This window comes from Myotis myotis, unplaced genomic scaffold, assembly GCF_014108235.1.
Source record: "Myotis myotis isolate mMyoMyo1 unplaced genomic scaffold, mMyoMyo1.p scaffold_m19_p_27, whole genome shotgun sequence".
Classification (NCBI taxonomy): domain Eukaryota; kingdom Metazoa; phylum Chordata; class Mammalia; order Chiroptera; family Vespertilionidae; genus Myotis; species Myotis myotis.
The window spans coordinates 2,534,710-2,553,466 of NW_023416332.1; the positions used below are offsets into that span (position 1 = coordinate 2,534,710).

Consider the following 18,757-nt stretch of genomic DNA (forward strand, 5'->3'; position numbering starts at 1 on the left):
AAACCAGCTCAGGAAGCTCCCTTGGCATCAGGTGCTCCCCTGCTCCACCCCCACCCCAACCCAGACTCTGGGACAGAAAGCGGGAGAAGTCAGCGCCCTGCGACCTCATCGGAGCCTCGCTGTGCGGGGCTCGGCTTTCCGGGGAGAGAGAGGGCTGCACAGAAGAGGCGCGCTAACTGCCTGCCTATCGGTCCTTGGCGGCAAGATAAGTGCCAAAGACTCCCCAGGCCAGACAGAGAGCTTTCACCAACTCCGTGTGACGGGCAGGCTCTGCCAGGCCAGTGTCTGGGCCTGGTTCCCCTACAAGCCCACCAACAAGAGCTGGTTGGGCCCCTGAGCCCTGGTACAGGGTCTGGCTCTCCCTGTGTCCCAGCGTCCCTGCAGAAAGGGAGGCGTAGGCCAGCGCCCGCTGCACGGCAGTCTACTGTGACGGACACAGGACTCAGAGGGGCCCCCCTGCTCACACAGACCCCCAGGCTCTGAGCCCTGTGGCCGCAGGAGCTCCCCTGAGGAGGCGGCAGTGACGACCACCAGAAAGCCACGAACCTGAACGACAGCGTCTACAGAGCACCATGCCCCTCCTGCCCTCTGCCTCCTCCGTGTGCCACCTGGACTCTGGGATGGCAGAGGCCCCAGGCCCCAGCTCTAAGCCTCTGAGCCTCAGTTTCCTCATCTGCAAAGCTGAGAAAGCCCCACTGCCTCATGGGGTCCCCGAGGGGCGACCTGTGACCTGAAGCCTCCCAGCCCAGCCTCCAGCACTGCTTCCCACATCCCTGGGCAGAGTCTGACCCTGAGTGACCCGGTGGGAGCCGGGTGCATGGCTGGTACAGGAAGCCAAATCCCCACCCCTCCTGCCAGCGCCCCCCACCCCCACCCCAAGTCTGCTGGCAGACGCCCAGCTCCATCCTGAGGAAGGGCTGCCTCTGTCCAGACACAAGCCTTCCCAGTGAGTGCGGGGAGTGGTGTAGGGACAGCTCACCGGCTGCCACGCCACAGCAAGCTCTCACCTCGGAATCTCCATGCAATGACTGTTTCTAATTTGATTTTTAAGGTAGATTTCTCTTCTGGAAAAATTGTAGTAACCAGCCAACATACTCACACCCTCTACTCAGCAGGAAAATCTGTTTCCCTTGAAGTCTGATTCTCTCATTTATGCAACAGAATTCAGGCAAAAGAAGGCCACTCTGTCCCTCACCTGTTCCTACTTGACCTTGCCTCCCATGTGCTGTCCCCACACGCCCCTCCCGTGTGGAGGTCTGACCACAGGCACTGCATCGCTCTACACCCCCCATCCTGTCCACACACAGCACGCCCTCGCTGAACAGGCTGACCTCTGCTTGCTGCCTGCACCCAGCCTGCAGGTGGTTCCCCAACACCGAGTTCCAGGTGAGCCAGAGACCACGTCCGACTCGTCACCCAGGCAGGGGGCTCACAGGCCCGACGGGAGCGCTGTGTGCCGCCCTGACACTGGGCAGCCACGTCGCGGTGGCTATTCCTGCGGAGGTTACGGGGGAGGGTCCATCCAGAGGCGCTTACCAAGTGCTGGTCGTTGAGGAGGTGCACCACTCGGGATGCCCAGTCACCCGTGGGGACCAGGTGGGGAGACGTCCGGTACAGACGCAGCAGGCATAGGGCGGCGCTTTGCTTCGCGCTGTCCATGGTGTCTCTGAAAGACAACCCAGCGGTCACGGACAACACAGCCAGCACGGCCTGGAGCTGCGAGAACACCCACCCCAGCAGAACCGAGCCAGAGGCCCGCCAGTGGGCCGGCTGGAAGGACATGCAGAGTAGGGCTTCAGCCTCAGGGAGGGGTCTGCTCTAAAGAGCTGCCTCGGGACTTCAACACACTGCGGGAAAGAGCCCTCTCCCAAGACTCAGCCTAGCGCCCAACTGCTGTAGGTAGCCCTGGCTGTGCGGGTAGTCAGGTCACGATCCTCTCATTGTTTGCACTTGATCTTAGCCAAAAGGCCGAGAAGCGATCTCTTTCATTGTCTGAAGAACGCTGTTCTGGTCAACCTGAAGATTTCCTCCCATCTCCAAAACCACCGCCAGGTGCCCACCCAGCATCGTCCACCCACCCGCCTGCCTGCCCCCAGCACTGAGAGGCAGGGCCAGCGGCTCCAATGCCTGCGCCTCTCATGTGGCCGCGGTGAAAAGCCCGGCTTTGGGCTGGGGAGCACCGGGAGGCTAGGTGGGACCCCTGCAGACCCCTTGCGGGGAGGGAGGGTCTATCCTGGTAGGAATGTTGGCTGAAGGCACAGAATGTTCGTTCCCACCACTGTCTATGCCCCTCCCCCACACCCCAGCCCAATCTGCTCCAAGCGCACAGGGAGCGCTCCAGGGTGGCCGCACACCAGCCAGCTGGGGAGGCACGGAGGGAAGAGAGTTTGGGGGCTGTCTTTACTATTCCCCTCCCTTTTGGCTTTCTCATCCCTGAGGGCCTGGAGGGCGGGGAGCTGGACTGGACTCCTCCTGACGTCTAACCAGCACCTCGTCTCCGCTACGTAATCTTCAGAGACGAGCTCGTCCTGTGAAGTCTCTGGGTAGCTGCATAGCTGACTGACTGACAGGCATTTTCCAACAAGTGGCAGGACACATACCCAGCCACGAGGATCTTGGGGATCTCCCCAGCGAAGGCCTCGGCCATCTCCCGGCTGCCCACATTGGCGATGCAATGTAGGGCCAAGCCCATGAAGGTGGGGTTCCGGCTGGCCAGGTCATTCTTGATGGCGTTGTTGATCAGGCGGATCAGTTCGCTGTTGGAGTTCACCAGCACCGAGATGAAAAGGTACCCCTGGGTCGAGGACAAGAGAGCAGAAAGCTCCTAACCACCTCGTCCACGTGGGCCGGAGGCACCAGCAGATCCCGCATGTTCCCGAGGGCCCGCAGGCTGCGCTAAGACATGCTATGCAGGACTCGTGGGCACGGGGCCAGGGTGGGGGGTGGCGGGAGCCACTTCTGTTACGGAGGCTAAGTCTCTGCTTCTGGCCCTGCAGGGGGAAGTCCTGCAAGAGGAACCTAGAGGCAGTCAGATGCCCCACGGGAATCAGACACTTTGGCCTGGCCTTCCCCCGAGTCCCACTGCCTCTGCATCGTGATGGGTGAGTAACCCAGACTCACTGCCGTCCTGAGAGGGAAGGCGCTTGCCTCGACTGTAACTAAAATCACTGGGTGACTTCCAGAACCCAGCTGATGGCTGTCCCCTCTTGAATAAGTCTCTATGCTCCAGCTCCCCCTCTCCACCCAGGCCAAACTCCAGCCCGTGTCACCCCAAGTCCACCTGCTCCCCAGGCAGCGGGACGTGATTCCTCCGCACTGGTCTCGAGGGGAGGCCCATGAGAGCCCTGCACCCTCCAGTCCCCCTGAGCGGCACTCACGATCTGCTTCTCCGTGTATCTGTTGGAGCTCAGCAGGTTCACGGCCTCCATGTGCCCAAAGTCAATGTCATGGCCCAGGAGGAAGATGAAGAGCAACTTGCAGACATACTTCTTTTTACTGTAGCCATCAAGAGCCTTGTCACCTAGGAAGGGAAGCTGAGAGCTTAACCGAGGAGCAAGGCAGGCAGCAAGGAGTGGCCTGTGGCACAGGCAGTGGCCCCACTAGACGCACGCCGGCCCTGTGCTGGGCACAAATGGCACCTCGGCACTGGGCGCAGACGCACCTGGCACTGTGCAGGGTCCCCTCTGAACTCGAGAGCGACACTAACACTTCCTGCCTTGGCACCGCACACGTGTTCTGCACCGCCAGGGGCTCTGCCCCACGGCTCCCAGCGACAGGCCTGGGAACAAAAGCCTGCTCACGCCACACAGCCCACATGTCCATCTCCATCAAGAAAGTGTATGCGGCCCTAGCTGGTTTGGCTCAGTGGGTAGAGCACCGGCCTGAGGACTGAAGGGTCCCGGGTTCAATTCTAGTCAAGAGCACGTGCCCGGGTTGTGGGCTCGATCCCCAGTGTGGGGCGTGCAGAAGGCAGCCGATCCATGATTCTCCCTCATCATGGATGTTTCTCTCTCTCCTTCTCCCTTCCTCCCTGAAATCAATAAAAATGTATTTTTAAAAAAAGAAAGTGTATGCGCTGGCTCCACCAGCATCCCCCCAAATACTCCAGCACCTGCTCCCCACCCCCCAGGAGCAAGGGCCAAGCTGCAGTGTGCCCAGCATCCTGGCAGCCGCCCCAGGGCACACTGGGCCTGCTCCTCACTCTGCAGGAGCCCAAGTCCACTCCCAACTGCAGAACTTGTCGTCAGCCACTGGTCAGCTCCACAGGCTCCCTGGTGCTTGGCCCAGGGCAGCATCCCCTACGCGCCCCCCTCACCATCCCAGTGGTGGTGCTGGAGAGACAGCTGAGGGCTCCCCCAACCCCGGAGGCCACTGCCTCCTGAGTCTCAGGGTCACCTTACAGCACTCAGTGTTCTTCACAGTGGGCGCCCTGTGGCCCTCAGTGAGGCTTTTCTCCTGACTGCCCAGTCTAAGACAGGCCTCAAAATGTTAGTTCCAGTTAAATGGTCTTTAATTCCAGCAATCCCAAACTGTCAAATCGAGGCTTTCTGAGCTGTAAATAGGGATGATGAGAGTGACAGCCATGTCCCTGGCTTACCAAGAGGGTGGATGGCCACAAACCAGAGGCATCCTGTCTGTGCCCCGCGGCCTGTCCACTTGTCTGAGGCCCGTGCCCCGGCGGCCCTTGCAGAAGCCGGACACTGCACGGCTGAGCGGCGCCGGGAGAGTGAGCCGACAGCACAGGCTCACAGGGACGAAGAAGGGAAGCAGAAGCGGGCTCAGGACAGGTGTTTCCTTTCCTGCCTCTCAGAATCCCGAGTCTCTCTCCAACTAGGCCTGCCGTTACACCACCCACGGAGCTCTCCAGGGAGCCCTGCAGGTCTCAGTTCTAGAATTTCCATTTGGTCTTATTTCAAAATCTGCTGTTCCCTTTCACACTTCCCGAGTCTCCTGCTGAGATGTTCAGGTTTGTTGATGACTTCTTTCGAGCGGTAAGCCTTGTTCCTGCTGCCTCTGCTGCTCTGGCCACGCCTTCAGGATTCCTTTCCCGTCCTCTGCACTCCACGCTGGCCGCTGGCGGTGACCTCGTCCTCGGAGAGCTCGCTGCAGGAACCCCAGGCAGCGCTGTAATAGCATCTCCCCAGACAGGGCTGTTTCTCTCACCTTCAACAAGTCGCGGTGATCTGGCAGGTGGCTCACGTCCAGGTCACTGCTGCCTGAGGGCATTGCCTGGGGGTCCCCGTTGACAGTGGAAGGCATCTCCACTTTGGGTGGCTCTGGCTTTTTCCCCTCTAGCCAGGGTTGCTCACATTGGGGCCATACTGTGCCCCGAAGGTGTTCAGCAGTCTCCTGGCCTCCGCCCACTAGATGGCAGCAGCACCCTCCCACCCCAAGACGTGACGGCCAAAAATGTCTCCAGACTTTGCCCAGTGCCCCTGGAGGGCAAAGTCACCTGGTTGATAACTACCCTGGAGATGTGCTTCCTGCCGGTCTCTGGCTCACAGCTCTCAGCTCTCGAGGTGAGGCGAGGCGAGGCGCACAGGCGGCAGCACTCCCTGTGGGCCCCCACCTCTTAGAAAGGCCCAGCCTCGCTGCCCTTTTCCTTGAGGAGGCTCTCCAGACTGTGTCCATGCTATGGGCTTTTTAGGCTGTTTTCAGGCGAAGGGTTGGTCTGGGCCACAGTGGCTCCCGAGCACCTGAGCCGTGGCTGCTGCAGAGGGTGGGCTCCGAGGCACCCCCCACCCGCCCCGCCCGGTGCCGGAGCCTCGGTGGGAGTCTGAACCACGCAGGGTTCTCCTTGCCCACCGGTTCACGCTGCAGGGGGGCTTCAGGTGTGCCGCTGGGTCAAATGCATGAAAGCTCACTGCCTTCCCTTCCGTCTTTACCGTGAGTCCTGGGACATTTGTGCGTGTCTGCGTGTGACCTGCACAGTATTTCTAGGGACAGCACGGATCTAGACCATCTAACCTGCCATAAGGGGTGCAAGTCCCCAGAGCACACGCTGCAGACAGGGCTGGTGTTCTCATGTTTGCTACTAGTCAGGGCGCACGCGCGCTCAGTTAACACCAACTGGTTAACCGACAGGGGGCAGCCTCCTCTCTACGCAGGCGGCTGGGCTTAGAGAGGCGTGGAGGCGGAGGAAACAATACAATCGTGTTGTCCCAAAGCATCTGTATGGATGGCTGGGAGAGTCACCATCTGAAGGGCCAGGGACTCTCCATAACAACATGATTAACAGGTATCAGGACTCCCGTCCTAAACAGGCGTCTATGTGCGTCCACACACAGGCCATCTGGGCAGCAGGCATGGCCCTCCCTTCAGTGGTGAGCTGACTGGCCTGCTGGCGGTCTGCCTTCCTGGGCTTTCCAGCCACGACTAAGTGATGGCGTGGTGAGGGACTCACGGTTCCCATGTTCCCACCCAATGCCTGACTCCACGGCGCAGACGGACACTGTCACATCTCCCCCTGCTGCCTCCCGCCCTCACCCGCCGGCCTCCCCCTGCACTTTCACTAGTCCTGCGATCTCATCGAGGGTCTGCTCACGGACAATCCACCAAGGGCATCAAGTGTCCCATTTTACAGCTCGGAAAAGAGGCACCAAGGGTTAAGGGACTTGACAAGGTGACACAGCTCTTAAGCCTCAGAGCAGAGACCTTGCCACCAGTGACAGTCCCTCCCTTCAGGAAGCAGTGGGAGTCGTCAGTGCCACCCCAGAGATGCACAGGAGGCCGGTGAGCACAGAGCTGCTCCACAGCGTCTGTCACCTGGGAAATGCCAATTAAGACGACGGGACAGCTCTGCACGCCCACCCGTAGGCCAGAATCCAGCACTGACACCCCCAGTGCGGGGCGGGCGCGGGGCAGCGGGATGGCTCTGTGCTGGGGACGCAGATGTGCAGACGCCTGGCCAGGCAGGTGGTGGTTTCTCGCCGTCAGACCCAGCAATTGTGCTCCTTGGTATTTACCCAAAGGAGCTGAAAAGTCACGCCCACAAACAGCCTGCACATGGTGCTGACAGCCGCTTCATCATCACCGCCAAGGCCTGGAGCAACCGCGATGGCCTTCCGGGGGCGATGGGTAAATAAATGGGCCCATCGGACAGTGGGATGGTATTCAGCGCTAAAAGGAAATGAGCTATCAGGTCAGGAAAGACCCGGAGGGAACTTAGATGCATGTGACTGAGAGACAGAGGCCGTGACAGAAGCCGTCTGTGACTCCGACTCTGATGCTCTGGAAAAGGTGGAGCTGTGGGGGTGGAGCAGCTCAGGGCTGCAGGGGTGGGCACAGGGTTGTCAGGGCAGCAGTACTAAAGGGTGGACACATCTGTCCAATCCCACAGAATGTCCAACAGCACGATGAGCCCTGATGCTCTGTGGGCTCTGGGTGCTGATGCCGCGCAGTGCAGGCTCATGACTGAAAGGAAGTCGCCGTCTGGTGGGGACGTCGATGGGGGGAGGCAGCCTCGGGGGCAGGCAGGTGTACCTGGGAAATCTCTGTACTGTCCTCTTAATTTTGCTGGGAGCATAAACTGCTTTGAAAAAATGAAGTCTTAATAAAAAAAGATAAATAAAAAGATTTTAAGCAATGAAAGTTACAGACATCTCCCTCATAAATACACACATAAGCAAACCATTTCACATGATCTCAGGAGCTCCACGGACCGAGAGCAGCCTTGGGCCCGGCTGGAAGTATCACAGCTCGGTACTCCCCTGGGGTCAGTGGGCACCCTCGTCAGCAATTCCTGAGCCCCGCTAGCTTTCCCATCACCTGGCAACACAGTACTCCCCCAGGGTCAGCGGGCACCTCAGTCAGTAACCCCCGAGCCCCACTAGCTTCCCCATCACCTGGCAGCACAGGAGCCACCGCCAAGCAATCCTGTCTCCTGTGCCGGGTTCCTGGGTTGGCCCCAGCCCGCCTGCACCATGGTCCCTGGGCGACGCCAGTCAGGCTCCAAAGTCTCCCAGAGACTGGAGCCAGGCCCCCAACCTGTTAAGTTAACTGAAAACTAAGGCTTACAGGCTTAAGGCTTCACAAGTCCTTAAAGCTGAAAATCGACACCAGCTTCTTCAAAATGAGGTGGGTGCTCGGGGAAGTGTGTCCCCACAACCTGAGTGGATCAGGTAGCGGCATCAACATGGCAGAACACGCTTTGGCAGGGGAAGTGCTCGGATCACTTGACAGAATTCCGAACGAGGAACCAGTGGCCTCGGATGCAGGTCTTCATCTGAGGCTCCCACTCCGAGCCCATGCGGGGTCTGCGGGGTCTGCGGGGTCTGCGGGGTCGGCAGGCTCGCATGCTTGGGGCACGGATGAGCATCCCCCCAGCTCCGGAAAGAGCTAGGGGCCTGGGAAGGGGCCACGCTGTCTGGTCGACTACACAAACGTCTAACAGGTCGAGAATAACCAGTGGCCTGACTTCAAACTTGCTTAACTTCTAACAGCATGAGAGCAGCAGTACTAACACCTGAGCTTTGGTTTGAAGTGGAAAAAAGACTGAGTCCCTCCTACTAAGTGTACAATCGAGCATTTCACAGAAGGGCTCCCACACGCTTACCTTTAAATTTTGACCGAATGTTTGCCAGCTCCTTATTTATTCTCTTTATTTCTGCTTCTTTACTTTTGCCTAAAAAAGAACACAAATATGTTTCTTTAACTGCCTTCTCCACACACACCCGTTCCCTGGTGAGACGGACGCGGAACGTTAAAGGCAGAATCGCTGCTTTCAGAAGCCTGACGAGCAAAGCAAGCTGCCTCGACCAGGGCCAGTGGCAGCGGGGCCAGGCCTCGGGTCCAGGCGGGCAAGCTCCTGAATGCCAGCGTTCATTCACCTTTTCCCCCTTTCGGAGCGAGAAGCACGCAAACACCTGCCAGGCTTTTTCCAGCTCATCGTTTACCCCCAGCGTGCCTGACGGTGCAGCCATGTTTAAGGTATGAACTTCGCCTACTGATGAAGCCCACCAACCTACACACGCTGAGCTCGCTGCCTGCGCACCTGTGAGGTGCGGGGATTCTCCAGGACACAGTGGCCGTCGAGCTCTGCCTCCACCCTGGCCTACTGCTAGGTTGGCCTTAATTCAACAAACACATGCGTGCCTTCACAGCCTGCATGGAGTGTGGACAAAGCACTGTGCACAAGAGGGCATGCATGTGTGTGCGCCTCTGTGCACCTCTGTGTGCCACTGTGTATGTACCTGTGTGTTCCTGTGTGTGCCTGTGTGTACCCGTGTGCCTCGGTGCACCTGTGTGTGTGCCTATGTGCGTGCCTGTGTGCCTCTGTGTACATGCCTATGTGTACGTGCCTTTGTGTATGCCTGTGTGCCTCTGTGTGTACCTCTGTGTACCTATGTATGTACCTGTGTGTGCCTGTGTGTGCCTGTGTGTACCTGTGTGCCTCGGTGCACCTGTGTGTGCCTATGTGTGTGCCTGTGTGCCTCTGTGTGCATGGCTATGTCTGTATGCCTCTGTGTGTGCCTGTGTGCACCTCTGTGTGCCTCTGTGCATGTACCTGTGTGTGCCTGTGTGTACCTGTGTGCCTCGGTGCACCTGTGTGTGCCTATGTGTGTGCCTGTGTGCCTCTGTGTGCATGGCTATGTCTGTATGCCTCTGTGTGTGCCTGTGTGCACCTCTGTGTGCCTCTGTGCATGTACCTGTGTGTGCCTGTGTGTACCTGTGTGCCTCGGTGCACCTGTGTGTGGGCCTGCGGGCCTCTGTGTGCATGCCTATGTCTGTGTGCCTCTGTGTGTGCCAGTGTGCACCTGTGTGCACACTATGTGTGCCATGTGTGCATGTGCACCTCTGAGTTCTTCTATGTGTGCGCCTGTGTATGCCTCTGTGTGCTCCTGTGCGCATCTGTGTCCGTGTGTGCCTGTGTGTGTGTGCTTCTCACAGGTGCATGGGAATCTGCGTCGTGCTTCTCTCTGGTATGTCCACTAACTGGGCTGTCACCTCCATGCCCTCTTCTCATGGTGGCAATAGCAGCATGAGGATCAGGAGGACCAGCTCACAAACATGAGCCTGTAGCTGGATGGTTTCTCTCCCTTTAGTCCAGGCAGCAAGGCTACTCCCAAGTGTCAAACCCTGCAAGCGCCCAAGGGGAATTCCGGGGGAGCAAAGTGCTACACTGGTCACAGGCAGCGCTCCAAGGGGAGGCGGAGAAGGAAGCCCAGTGTGGCAGGGGTGACTGGCAACCCACAAATCGACACATGGAATCACAACGTTAGGAGGCCACCATCCCGCAGGGCAAAGGCAGCCTGGGCATGGCCGGTGGGCTTCAGGGCGCCAACGCAGGCTCACTCCAGCTGCTCTCCTCCCAGACAGAGGGCTCACACAACTCGGCCACCCACACTATTGGGAGTGGCCCCAGCAGGAAGCTCATATTTTCAGATAAAGAACTTGCTCTGGGGAGGCACGGGGTTTACTGCCCTCCGCGGACTTCAGGAATCAACTGGCACTGGGCCAGGCCTCACCAGGCTTGCCATCTGACCTCTGTGCCACCCCGCACCATCTCTATCTCAAATGTGGCAGGTCGGTCAGCCGCTGAAGACGCCAAGCTCATAACAGGCATCCCAGGATGGACTTGGGCTCTGCTGGCTAATGAGTAACCTGGACTAGCCGCAACCTCTGCCCAAAACAAGCCACCCGTGTGCCCAGCAAGCAGCGGAGAATGCAGCCTGGGCACGGGATTTGTTAACAGCTCCTGGAGTTTCAGAACAGCCGTCCTGCTAGCCAATGCTTCCTCCTGATTTGCGCTGAACCAGCCAACAGACCGTCTCATATCCTGGAAGCACCGAGGGCAGGAGCCTATCACCCAGGTTAAAGTACTAAGTCTGAAATTTACAGTAAAGTTTGGTCTACAGAAAGACTTAATCTTTGTATAAAATGAATTCACTGAGTACATCAAAAGCCCTAACTGACCAAAAAGGGCGTTTATGAAGGAAGATATTGCTAACATTATACTGAGGGCGGGCAGCACAGTGGTCAACAGAGCAAACTCTGCAAATGAGCCAGGACACACCGCCCGCCTGGTCTCGGGCGGCACTGACCCTGGGCATCAACGCCACTCTCTGTGCCTCGGCTGCTCCATCAGTGGGCGTGAGGAGGACCCAGCAGAGCAAGCGAAAAGCACCCGCCAAGTGGTGGCACAGGGCACTCACCTTTCCCGGAAAGCGCGCGAAACGGGCCTTGGAGCAGACGCCCCAACTGGACTAACTGCTCTCCGAGTCACAGGGCTCATGCCAGAGGCGAGGCCAGGCTCCACCCCGACCCATGCCCGGCTCTCATCAGCTGTGCTGGGACACACATCACACGGCCCGCTCACTCAAAGCACACGGTTCATGGGCTTTGGGACACTCAGAGCCGTGCCTCCACCACGCTCAGTCCTGTAAAAAGTGCGTCAAACCAGGGAGAGCAGGCCCGGCAGCAGCGCCCAGCAGCCCCTCGGCTCTCCCAGGCCCGGCTGCACCCCCTCACCCCTGAAAGTCTCCCAGGGTCCTGAGGGCTCCTTTCACCTCGCTGGTTCATGGCAGAAAGGACCAATGCGCTGTCCCTTTGCTGAAGAACTTCGCATTATGTGGGCATGCCACACCCTCCGTGACGGACGGGGCCATTTCCCCTCTCTGGCTGCTATGAATAACCTGGCTATGGACGTTCATGGGCCAGTTTCTGTGAACACGTTCTCGTTTCTCTTGGGTGGACACACCCGGGAGCAGCACTGCTGGGCCACACGGTCACTGTGTTTCCCGTCTGAGGGGTGACAGCTGCTCTCCCGAAGGGCGGCCCCGTTCTCCACACTTGTCACTGCGGTCCCTCCAGCACCGTCATCCCGGTGGGGGAAGCCGCATCTCATCGTGGTTTTGATCTGCATTTGCCTGATGGCTTTTAATGTGCTCACTGGATATTTGTGTGTCTACTTTCAAGAAACAAATTCAAATACTTTGTCCACGTTTTAATTCAATATTCTGAATACAGCCCTTTCAAATACTTTCATCCTTGGGTTGTCTCTTCATGTTTTTGGCTTTGAGGAAGTCAAGGCACCATTCTTGTCACTTGTCCTCTGTCACATCTAAGAAGTCATTCCCCAACCTCACAAAGACTTACTCCTGTTCCTGTCCCTCAGCTTCTGCACTGGGCTGACATCCTGAGTCAACTCTGAGCGTGCTGTAGGGCAGGGTCATTCCAGCCTTTCGCATGTGGTTGACACAGTCACGCCAGCACCATTGGCTTAAAAAACTACTCTTTTCTCCACCAGATTGCCTTGGCACTCTGGTCAAAAATCAACTGACTGAGCCCGGCCGGCATGGCTCAGTGGTTGAGCGTCAACCCATGAACCAGGAGGTCAGGGTTCAATTCCAGGTCAGGGCACATGCCTGGGTTATGGGCTCAATCCCCAGTGTGAGGCATGCAGGAGGCAGCCGATCCATGATTCTCTCTCATCAATGTTTCTATCTCTCTCTCCCTCTTCCTTCCTCTCTGAAATCAATAAAAATATATTTTAATAAAATTAACTGATCAAAATGTAAAGGTTTTTTTTTCTTTTTTAATTTTTTTTCTTTATTGATTAAGGTATTACATATGTGTCCTTATCCCCCCATTGCCCCCACCCCACCCCCATTTATGCCCTCACCTCCTGGTGTCTGTGTCCATTGGTTAGGCCTATATGCCTACATACAAGTCTCTTGGTTGATCGTTCCCCCTTACCCCCACCCTCCCCTACCTTCCCTCTGAGGTTTGACAGTCTGATCGATGCTTCTCTGTCTCTGGATCTGTTTTTGTTCATCAGTTTATGTTGTTCATTATATTCCACAAATGAGTGAGATCATGTGGTATTTCTCTTTCTCTGACTGGCTTATTTCGCTTAGCATAATGCTCTCCAGTTCCATCCATGCTGTTGCAAATGGTAAGAACTCCTTTTTTACCGCAGTGTAGTATTCCATTGTGTAGATGTACCACAGTTTTCTAATCCACTCATCTGCTGATGGGCACTTAGGCTGTTTCCAAATCTTACTATTGTAAATTGTGCTACAGTGAACATAGGGGTGCATATATACTTTCTGATTGGTGTTTCTGTGTTCTTGGGATATAGTCCTAGAAGTGGGATCACAGGGTCAAATGGGAGTCCCATTTTTAGTTTTTTGAGGAAACTCCATACTGTCTTCCATAGTGGCTGCACCAGTCTGCATTCCCACCAGCAGTGCACGAGTGTTCCTTTTTCTCCACATCCTCTCCAGCACTTGTCGTTTGTTGATTTGTTGATGACAGCCATTCTGACAGGTGTGAGATGGTACCGCATTGTCGTTGTGATTTGCATATCTCGGATGCTTAGTGACTTGGAGCACGTGCTAAGGTTTATTTCTGTACTCGCAATCCTCTCCCATCAATCCCTGTGTCCTTGCACCAGGAACAGCCGCCCGGACACTGCACTGAGGCTGAGCGTCTGCATTCACAGAGAAGCTGGCCTCTGGTCTTCCGGCTGCAATGTCTCTTTCTGGCTTTGGTATTGGGAACACTGGCCTCCCAGGATGAGCTGGGAAGCGTTCTCTCCTCTTCTATTTTTCAAAGTTTGTAAAGATTGGAACTGATCATTGAAGTGTTTGGTAGAATGCATGCATGAAGCCATCTGGGCCAGGGTTTGTTCTTGTGGAAAGTTTTTAAATTAATAATTCAATCTCTTTCTTATCAGCCTGTTCAGATTTATTTTTCTTTAGTCAGTTTCGTTTGTCTTTCCAGGAATTTCTCCATCTTATCTAAGTTAGCTAATTTTTGGCACACAATTACTATTCATGGTACTCCATTACACTCCTTTTTATTTCTGCAAATTCACTAATAAAGTCCCTTCTCTCTCCTGATTTTAGTCATCTAAGCCTTTTCTCTCTTCTCTTGGTCAGTTTGGGTCTATTTTTATTTTCATTCATCTCAAAGTATGTTTGTAATCTCCCTTCTTTGCCCCACTGGTTATATCGGAGGCTGTTTAATGTCCACGTTTGGGAATGTCCTCCTGGCTCCTGGCTTCTCACTCTTCCTGTGGTTGCAGAATAGACTTTGTGTGTGTTCAGCCCTGTGAAATGTGTTGAGACTCTGAGGCCCAGCGTCTGGCCTATCCCGCAGGGCCTTCCTGTGCACTGAGAGGGCGTGTCTTCTCTCCTTGGGAAGGGGACAGTCTGTGGGTGTCTGGGGGCCGGCTGGCCTCCAGTGTGTGAGTCTTCCACTCACTGCTAACCTGTCTAAATGTGGTACCGAGTTCTGAAAATAGGGGGTTAAGGTCTCCCACCATCACCAGATTGTCTATTGCTCCCTTCTCCATGTATATAGGGGCTGTTATTAGGTGTAGATATGCCTATAATCTCCTCAAGGGGTTGACCCTTAATCATTATAAAATGTTCTTCTAGCCTGGCTGGCGTGGCTCAGTGGTTGAGCATCAACCTATGAACCAGGAGGTCACAGTTTGCTTCCCCATCAGGGCACATGCCCAGGTTGTGGGCTCGATCCCCATTGGGAAGCATGCAGGAGGCAGCCAATCCAAGATTCTCTCTCATCATTGATGTCTCTCTCTCTCTCCCCCTCCCACTCTAAAATTAATAAAAATACATTTAAAAAGTAAAATAAAATGTTCTTCTATGTCCCTAAAAATAATTTTTGCCCTAAAGTCTATTTTGTCTGGCATTAACACAGCTGCTCGGCTCTCTTCTGGTATCTTTTATTTGTGTCTTTTAATCTATAGTGCTTCTTGAACACAGTATATAGTTGGATCATGTGTTTTTAAATCCATTCTGCCAATCTCTGCTCTTTAATCCACACAGCGCCTCTGAGCTCCTCCCCTGGCCGCCTGTCAGAAGCCTCGCCCATCCTTCCTCCGAGGGACTGCTCCACCCCCACCACCTCCACTGTCACCAACACCTCTTGTCTAGACTGTAGCAGCCTCCCCTTCCACTCGGCCTCCCTGGCTACTCCCTGCAGAGAAGCCAAGCATCCTTTACGTATAATCAGGCTGTCGCTCCCTCGGAGAAGCGCAGGCTCACTGTCAGGCCTCAGAGCCCAGCAGTCTGACTCCGTGTCTGCCCCGCCCCCACCCCCGCACTCCAACTGCACTGGCCCCACATCCTGAGCAGAACCAGCTCTTCGCCACCCAGTTTCTCCGCTCAGGAGGTGGGTCCCAGGCAGCACTCCTCAGAGGCCACCTGGGGTCCCTCGTCCTGTCCACCAGGAAGCACGTTCTAAAGACGTTTCTATTTTTAAAGGTTGAAGTTCAGGGTCTAAAGTAACTCTGGCAATTTAGATATCCAAACTCCTCTGGTGACTCATGACCAACAGCAGTGGCGATCGATCCTGGGTAACCACAGAGAAACTCCCACTCGCTGCATCCCGCTACCGGCAAGCCACTGCTGGCCGCCCAGATGGCGTGTAGGAGACAAGCCTCTCGGCGCCCACCTCCTCGCTCTGAGTCCTGGTTTCAGAGACGCACACTCCCCCACAGGAGCAGGCCCCGCTCTGCGCAGCGGGAAACGAGGCCTCCGCGTGCTTGCTTCAGGTAAGACCCAGAGAAAATGCTCCAGAATCCCACGTTCTCTTTAAAATTCCGTTAGAAACAAGCTCTACAATGAGAACTGCTGTCCAAATTAGATTGAATCAAAGGTGTTATTACTTCATTTAAAACTAAAAAGTACAAAAAGTTAAATTATTCTTTCACAAGGCCTTCTCTCACGCAGTGATTAATCCAAAGTATAAGTAATGGCCTTATGGTCATGAAGGCATGTGTGCGTGCACGTGTGTGCGTGTGTGTGTGTGTGTGTGTGTGTGTAATATAGAAAATTAGTCAAAACCATATTTAAAAGGAGAAGACTGTATCACAACTTTGGACACTGGACAGAGCTGGTCATGCGATAAGTGGCTCAGCCTAACAGAGCAACTGGGACCCAGCTGCCTGCGGGGGGAAGAGGGGCCGGACAGAGACCTGAAGGAATGGGGACCTGGAGGTGCCAGGTGCCTGAGGAGCAGCGTCAGGAGCAGGGGCCGGACATCCATGAAAGGAGCAGGTCCCGCCGCAGGCCCTGAGCCAGGCCCCACCCCAACCCCGGCAGGAACACAGGCGTGCCAAGCCCAGTGAGACCGGGTGCTGGGCTGGGCGCAAGGCAGCACCAGGGAAAGCACGCTGCATGCGGGCTCGCTGATGGAGACACCCCCTCGAGACAGCAGCAGGCTTACCCACCTCCCTCCAACCAGGCGAGACAGGGGCTGCTCCGAAGATGGCTGCAGGGACCCTCCGCTGGCACCGTGCCGGAGCCCTGCCCATGCTGGCCATGCTGGCACCTATCAGTGGACAGACACCCACCAACGGGCGTCCAGAAGGGCCCCCGCATGAGCCAGAGACCACAACAAACCTGAGAGAGGGTCCCCACAGAGGCCATGAGAGGAGGACACTCCAAACAGCCAGCACTCTGACAAGAACAAGAGAAGACACGGCTTTAAGGGCCAGATGCCACCGAAGAAGGAGCCTCGGACAATAAGGAAGCCCTCGAATTGAAAGTGAGAGCAGAAATCCAAAATCCAAAACCAGGGCCAGAGGACCAAGCTGAGAGCCACAGGAATCAGAGCACCACAAAGACAGAGGAATGAGCAATGAGAGAAAACGTTCAGAAAATGTAAGGCAAGAGGCCCGAATTTCTACTATTAGCAGATTACTGAACAAGAGCGGGTGAAAGGAAATTGTCAAAAAACAACCCAAACCCAGAGCACGAGTTTCCAGAGTGAGTGTGGCCACCCTGGCCACAGCGTCCTCGCATCCAGATCACTGGGCCAGGGAGAGCCACTCCCAGCCTGGACTTCTACCCCAGCCGATCAAGTGTGAAAGTAATAAATACTTTCAAAAATGCAAAATCTCAAAACTGTTTCAGCTCCTGCATCATCTTTCTCAGCTGCACCAGGACATGCACCCCCACAGAGTACAGAAACACACAGGCCCAGAGCACAGACAACTGGGTTCCCAAAGAAAAGGTCCAGCCAGAAGCGAGACCCTCCACGGTGCCAGAAGTCCCAGAGCAGCCCATCCAGCAGGGCGTGCCCACCAGGGTGGGGACTGAGGCTGCCTAGCTGTCCCCCTTCACAGAGGCTGTCACAGTCACGTCCCAAAACGGGGGCTGCAGGGCAACAGGTGCCTCAAAAAGTAACCAAGCAAAGGCAATAGCTAACTCCAAGAAATTAAAAGTTGAGCCCTTCTTGGCTGAGAAGAGTATTTTCGGACACGAATTAAATGCTATTCATTAATACGATCAAATACTGCAACATATCAGAGCAAGGGTGGGGGACCTTTTTCCTGCCAAGGGCCATTTGGATAGTTATAACATCATTCACAAGCCACACAAAATTATCAACTTACACATGAGCCTGCTATATAACGTCCACCATGTCATTAACTCCCCCAGTGCCTTGGCCGGGCCAGACCGGTGGTTTGCAGACCTTCTACAGCCCCCCAGCCAGGTGTTCCCCAGCCCTGCATTAGAGAACGGGAGAAGGAAGCTCAGGTAAGTTACAGCCTCATCTTCCACAGCACGAAACCAATAAACAATGATTAGGGGGGACACTCATCGGCCATATGAACATGTAACTTAGAATTGGTAAGCAATCACATCTTAAGATGAGAGAAGAAAGGGCTCTAAAAGGAGAAAGACTGACTCTGAGGGCCAGGATGGGACGAGTCAACTGCTTAAACTACCTTCTCAGATTTTAAATTTTTTAAAACATTTAATTGGGGACAAGACTACAACAACAAAAGGACAAAAATGCGTACAACTGGGAAGACCTGCCCAGTTACTACTACAGCACCCCTCTCCCCACCCAGGGAGGAGCACCACCTTCGTGATAAATACTCCGGCACATGACCACCCACCACCGCCAACCATGGCTCCTCTGGTGGTCTGGTCCGCACCCCAGCCCCTCCAACAGTCAACCCCGCACACTCCAATGCAGGCGTCCCACCAGCCCCGACCTCTCAGCTCCTCCACCAGGTGCAAACTCCCAACACCCACTGCCCCCAGGACCCACGACCCACTATGTCTCTCCCTCCTGTCCTCAGCCGCTCTTGGCCAGCTTCAGCCCCAGCACATAATCAGCCCGATCCTCCTCCTCCATCACTGCACCTGCTTAGCAAACCCCTCCCTGCCAAATGCAGCTCTTGGCCAGCTGGCACCTGAGCCTGCACAGCGAGGCGCCTGGGAACCCACACCTCTAGTCGCCAGGCTGGCCTCACACCTGCAGCCAGGGAGGCCCACCAGCTCGCCTATCTGCTTCTCCACCTCCAGCGCCTCGCCCCTTACTGGCAGCTGGGACCCTGCTCCCTCCTCCCTCCTCCCACCTCCACCTGCCCCTCTGCCTCTCTCACCCCTCCACTTCCTCCTGGCCCTTCTCCTCATCAGCCTGCAAACATGCTCTAGTGCCCCACTTCCCAGGAGTCCTCACCTTTCTCACCTGGTTCAGACCTCCTGACTCACCTCCTACTTTCCCTCCCCTCCCCTGCCCTCAACACGGCGGCCATGAGAGGACCCTTCTGAGGCTAAGCCCCCCTGCTCACCCTCCACTGGCTCCTGCAAGCCCCGCCACCCAGCTCTCTCCCAACTCCTGCGGCAGCCACACTGGCCTCCCTACCAGCGGCCAGCACTGCAGGGCCCGACACACCCCTTTCCCCGCTTGGTTTCCTCTGAATGCCGTTTGTCAGGTGCCCTGTGACACTGTTCACTTTCCTTTCCTCCTCAATGTAAGACACGTGAGG

The 18,757-nt window shown here is 55.9% G+C and overlaps 1 protein-coding gene across 3 annotated transcripts in view; it reads right to left on the reverse strand.

The window, feature by feature from the left end:
• AP2A2 (adaptor related protein complex 2 subunit alpha 2) overlaps positions 1-18,757 on the reverse strand; it is a 46,113-nt gene that overhangs the window by 18,550 nt on the left and 8,806 nt on the right. For 2 of the 3 annotated variants that reach the window (XM_036295833.1, XM_036295832.1), the window contains exons 2-5: positions 8,555-8,623; positions 3,378-3,520; positions 2,601-2,794; positions 1,537-1,666 (exon numbers count right to left, since the gene is read on the reverse strand). In XM_036295833.1, the coding sequence (XP_036151726.1) occupies positions 1,537-1,666; positions 2,601-2,794; positions 3,378-3,520; positions 8,555-8,623 (536 nt within the window). Of the gene's footprint in view, positions 1-1,536; positions 1,667-2,600; positions 2,795-3,377; positions 3,521-8,554; positions 8,624-17,368; positions 17,388-18,757 lie in introns of those variants that run through there. The other variant, XM_036295834.1, reaches the window with a different exon arrangement.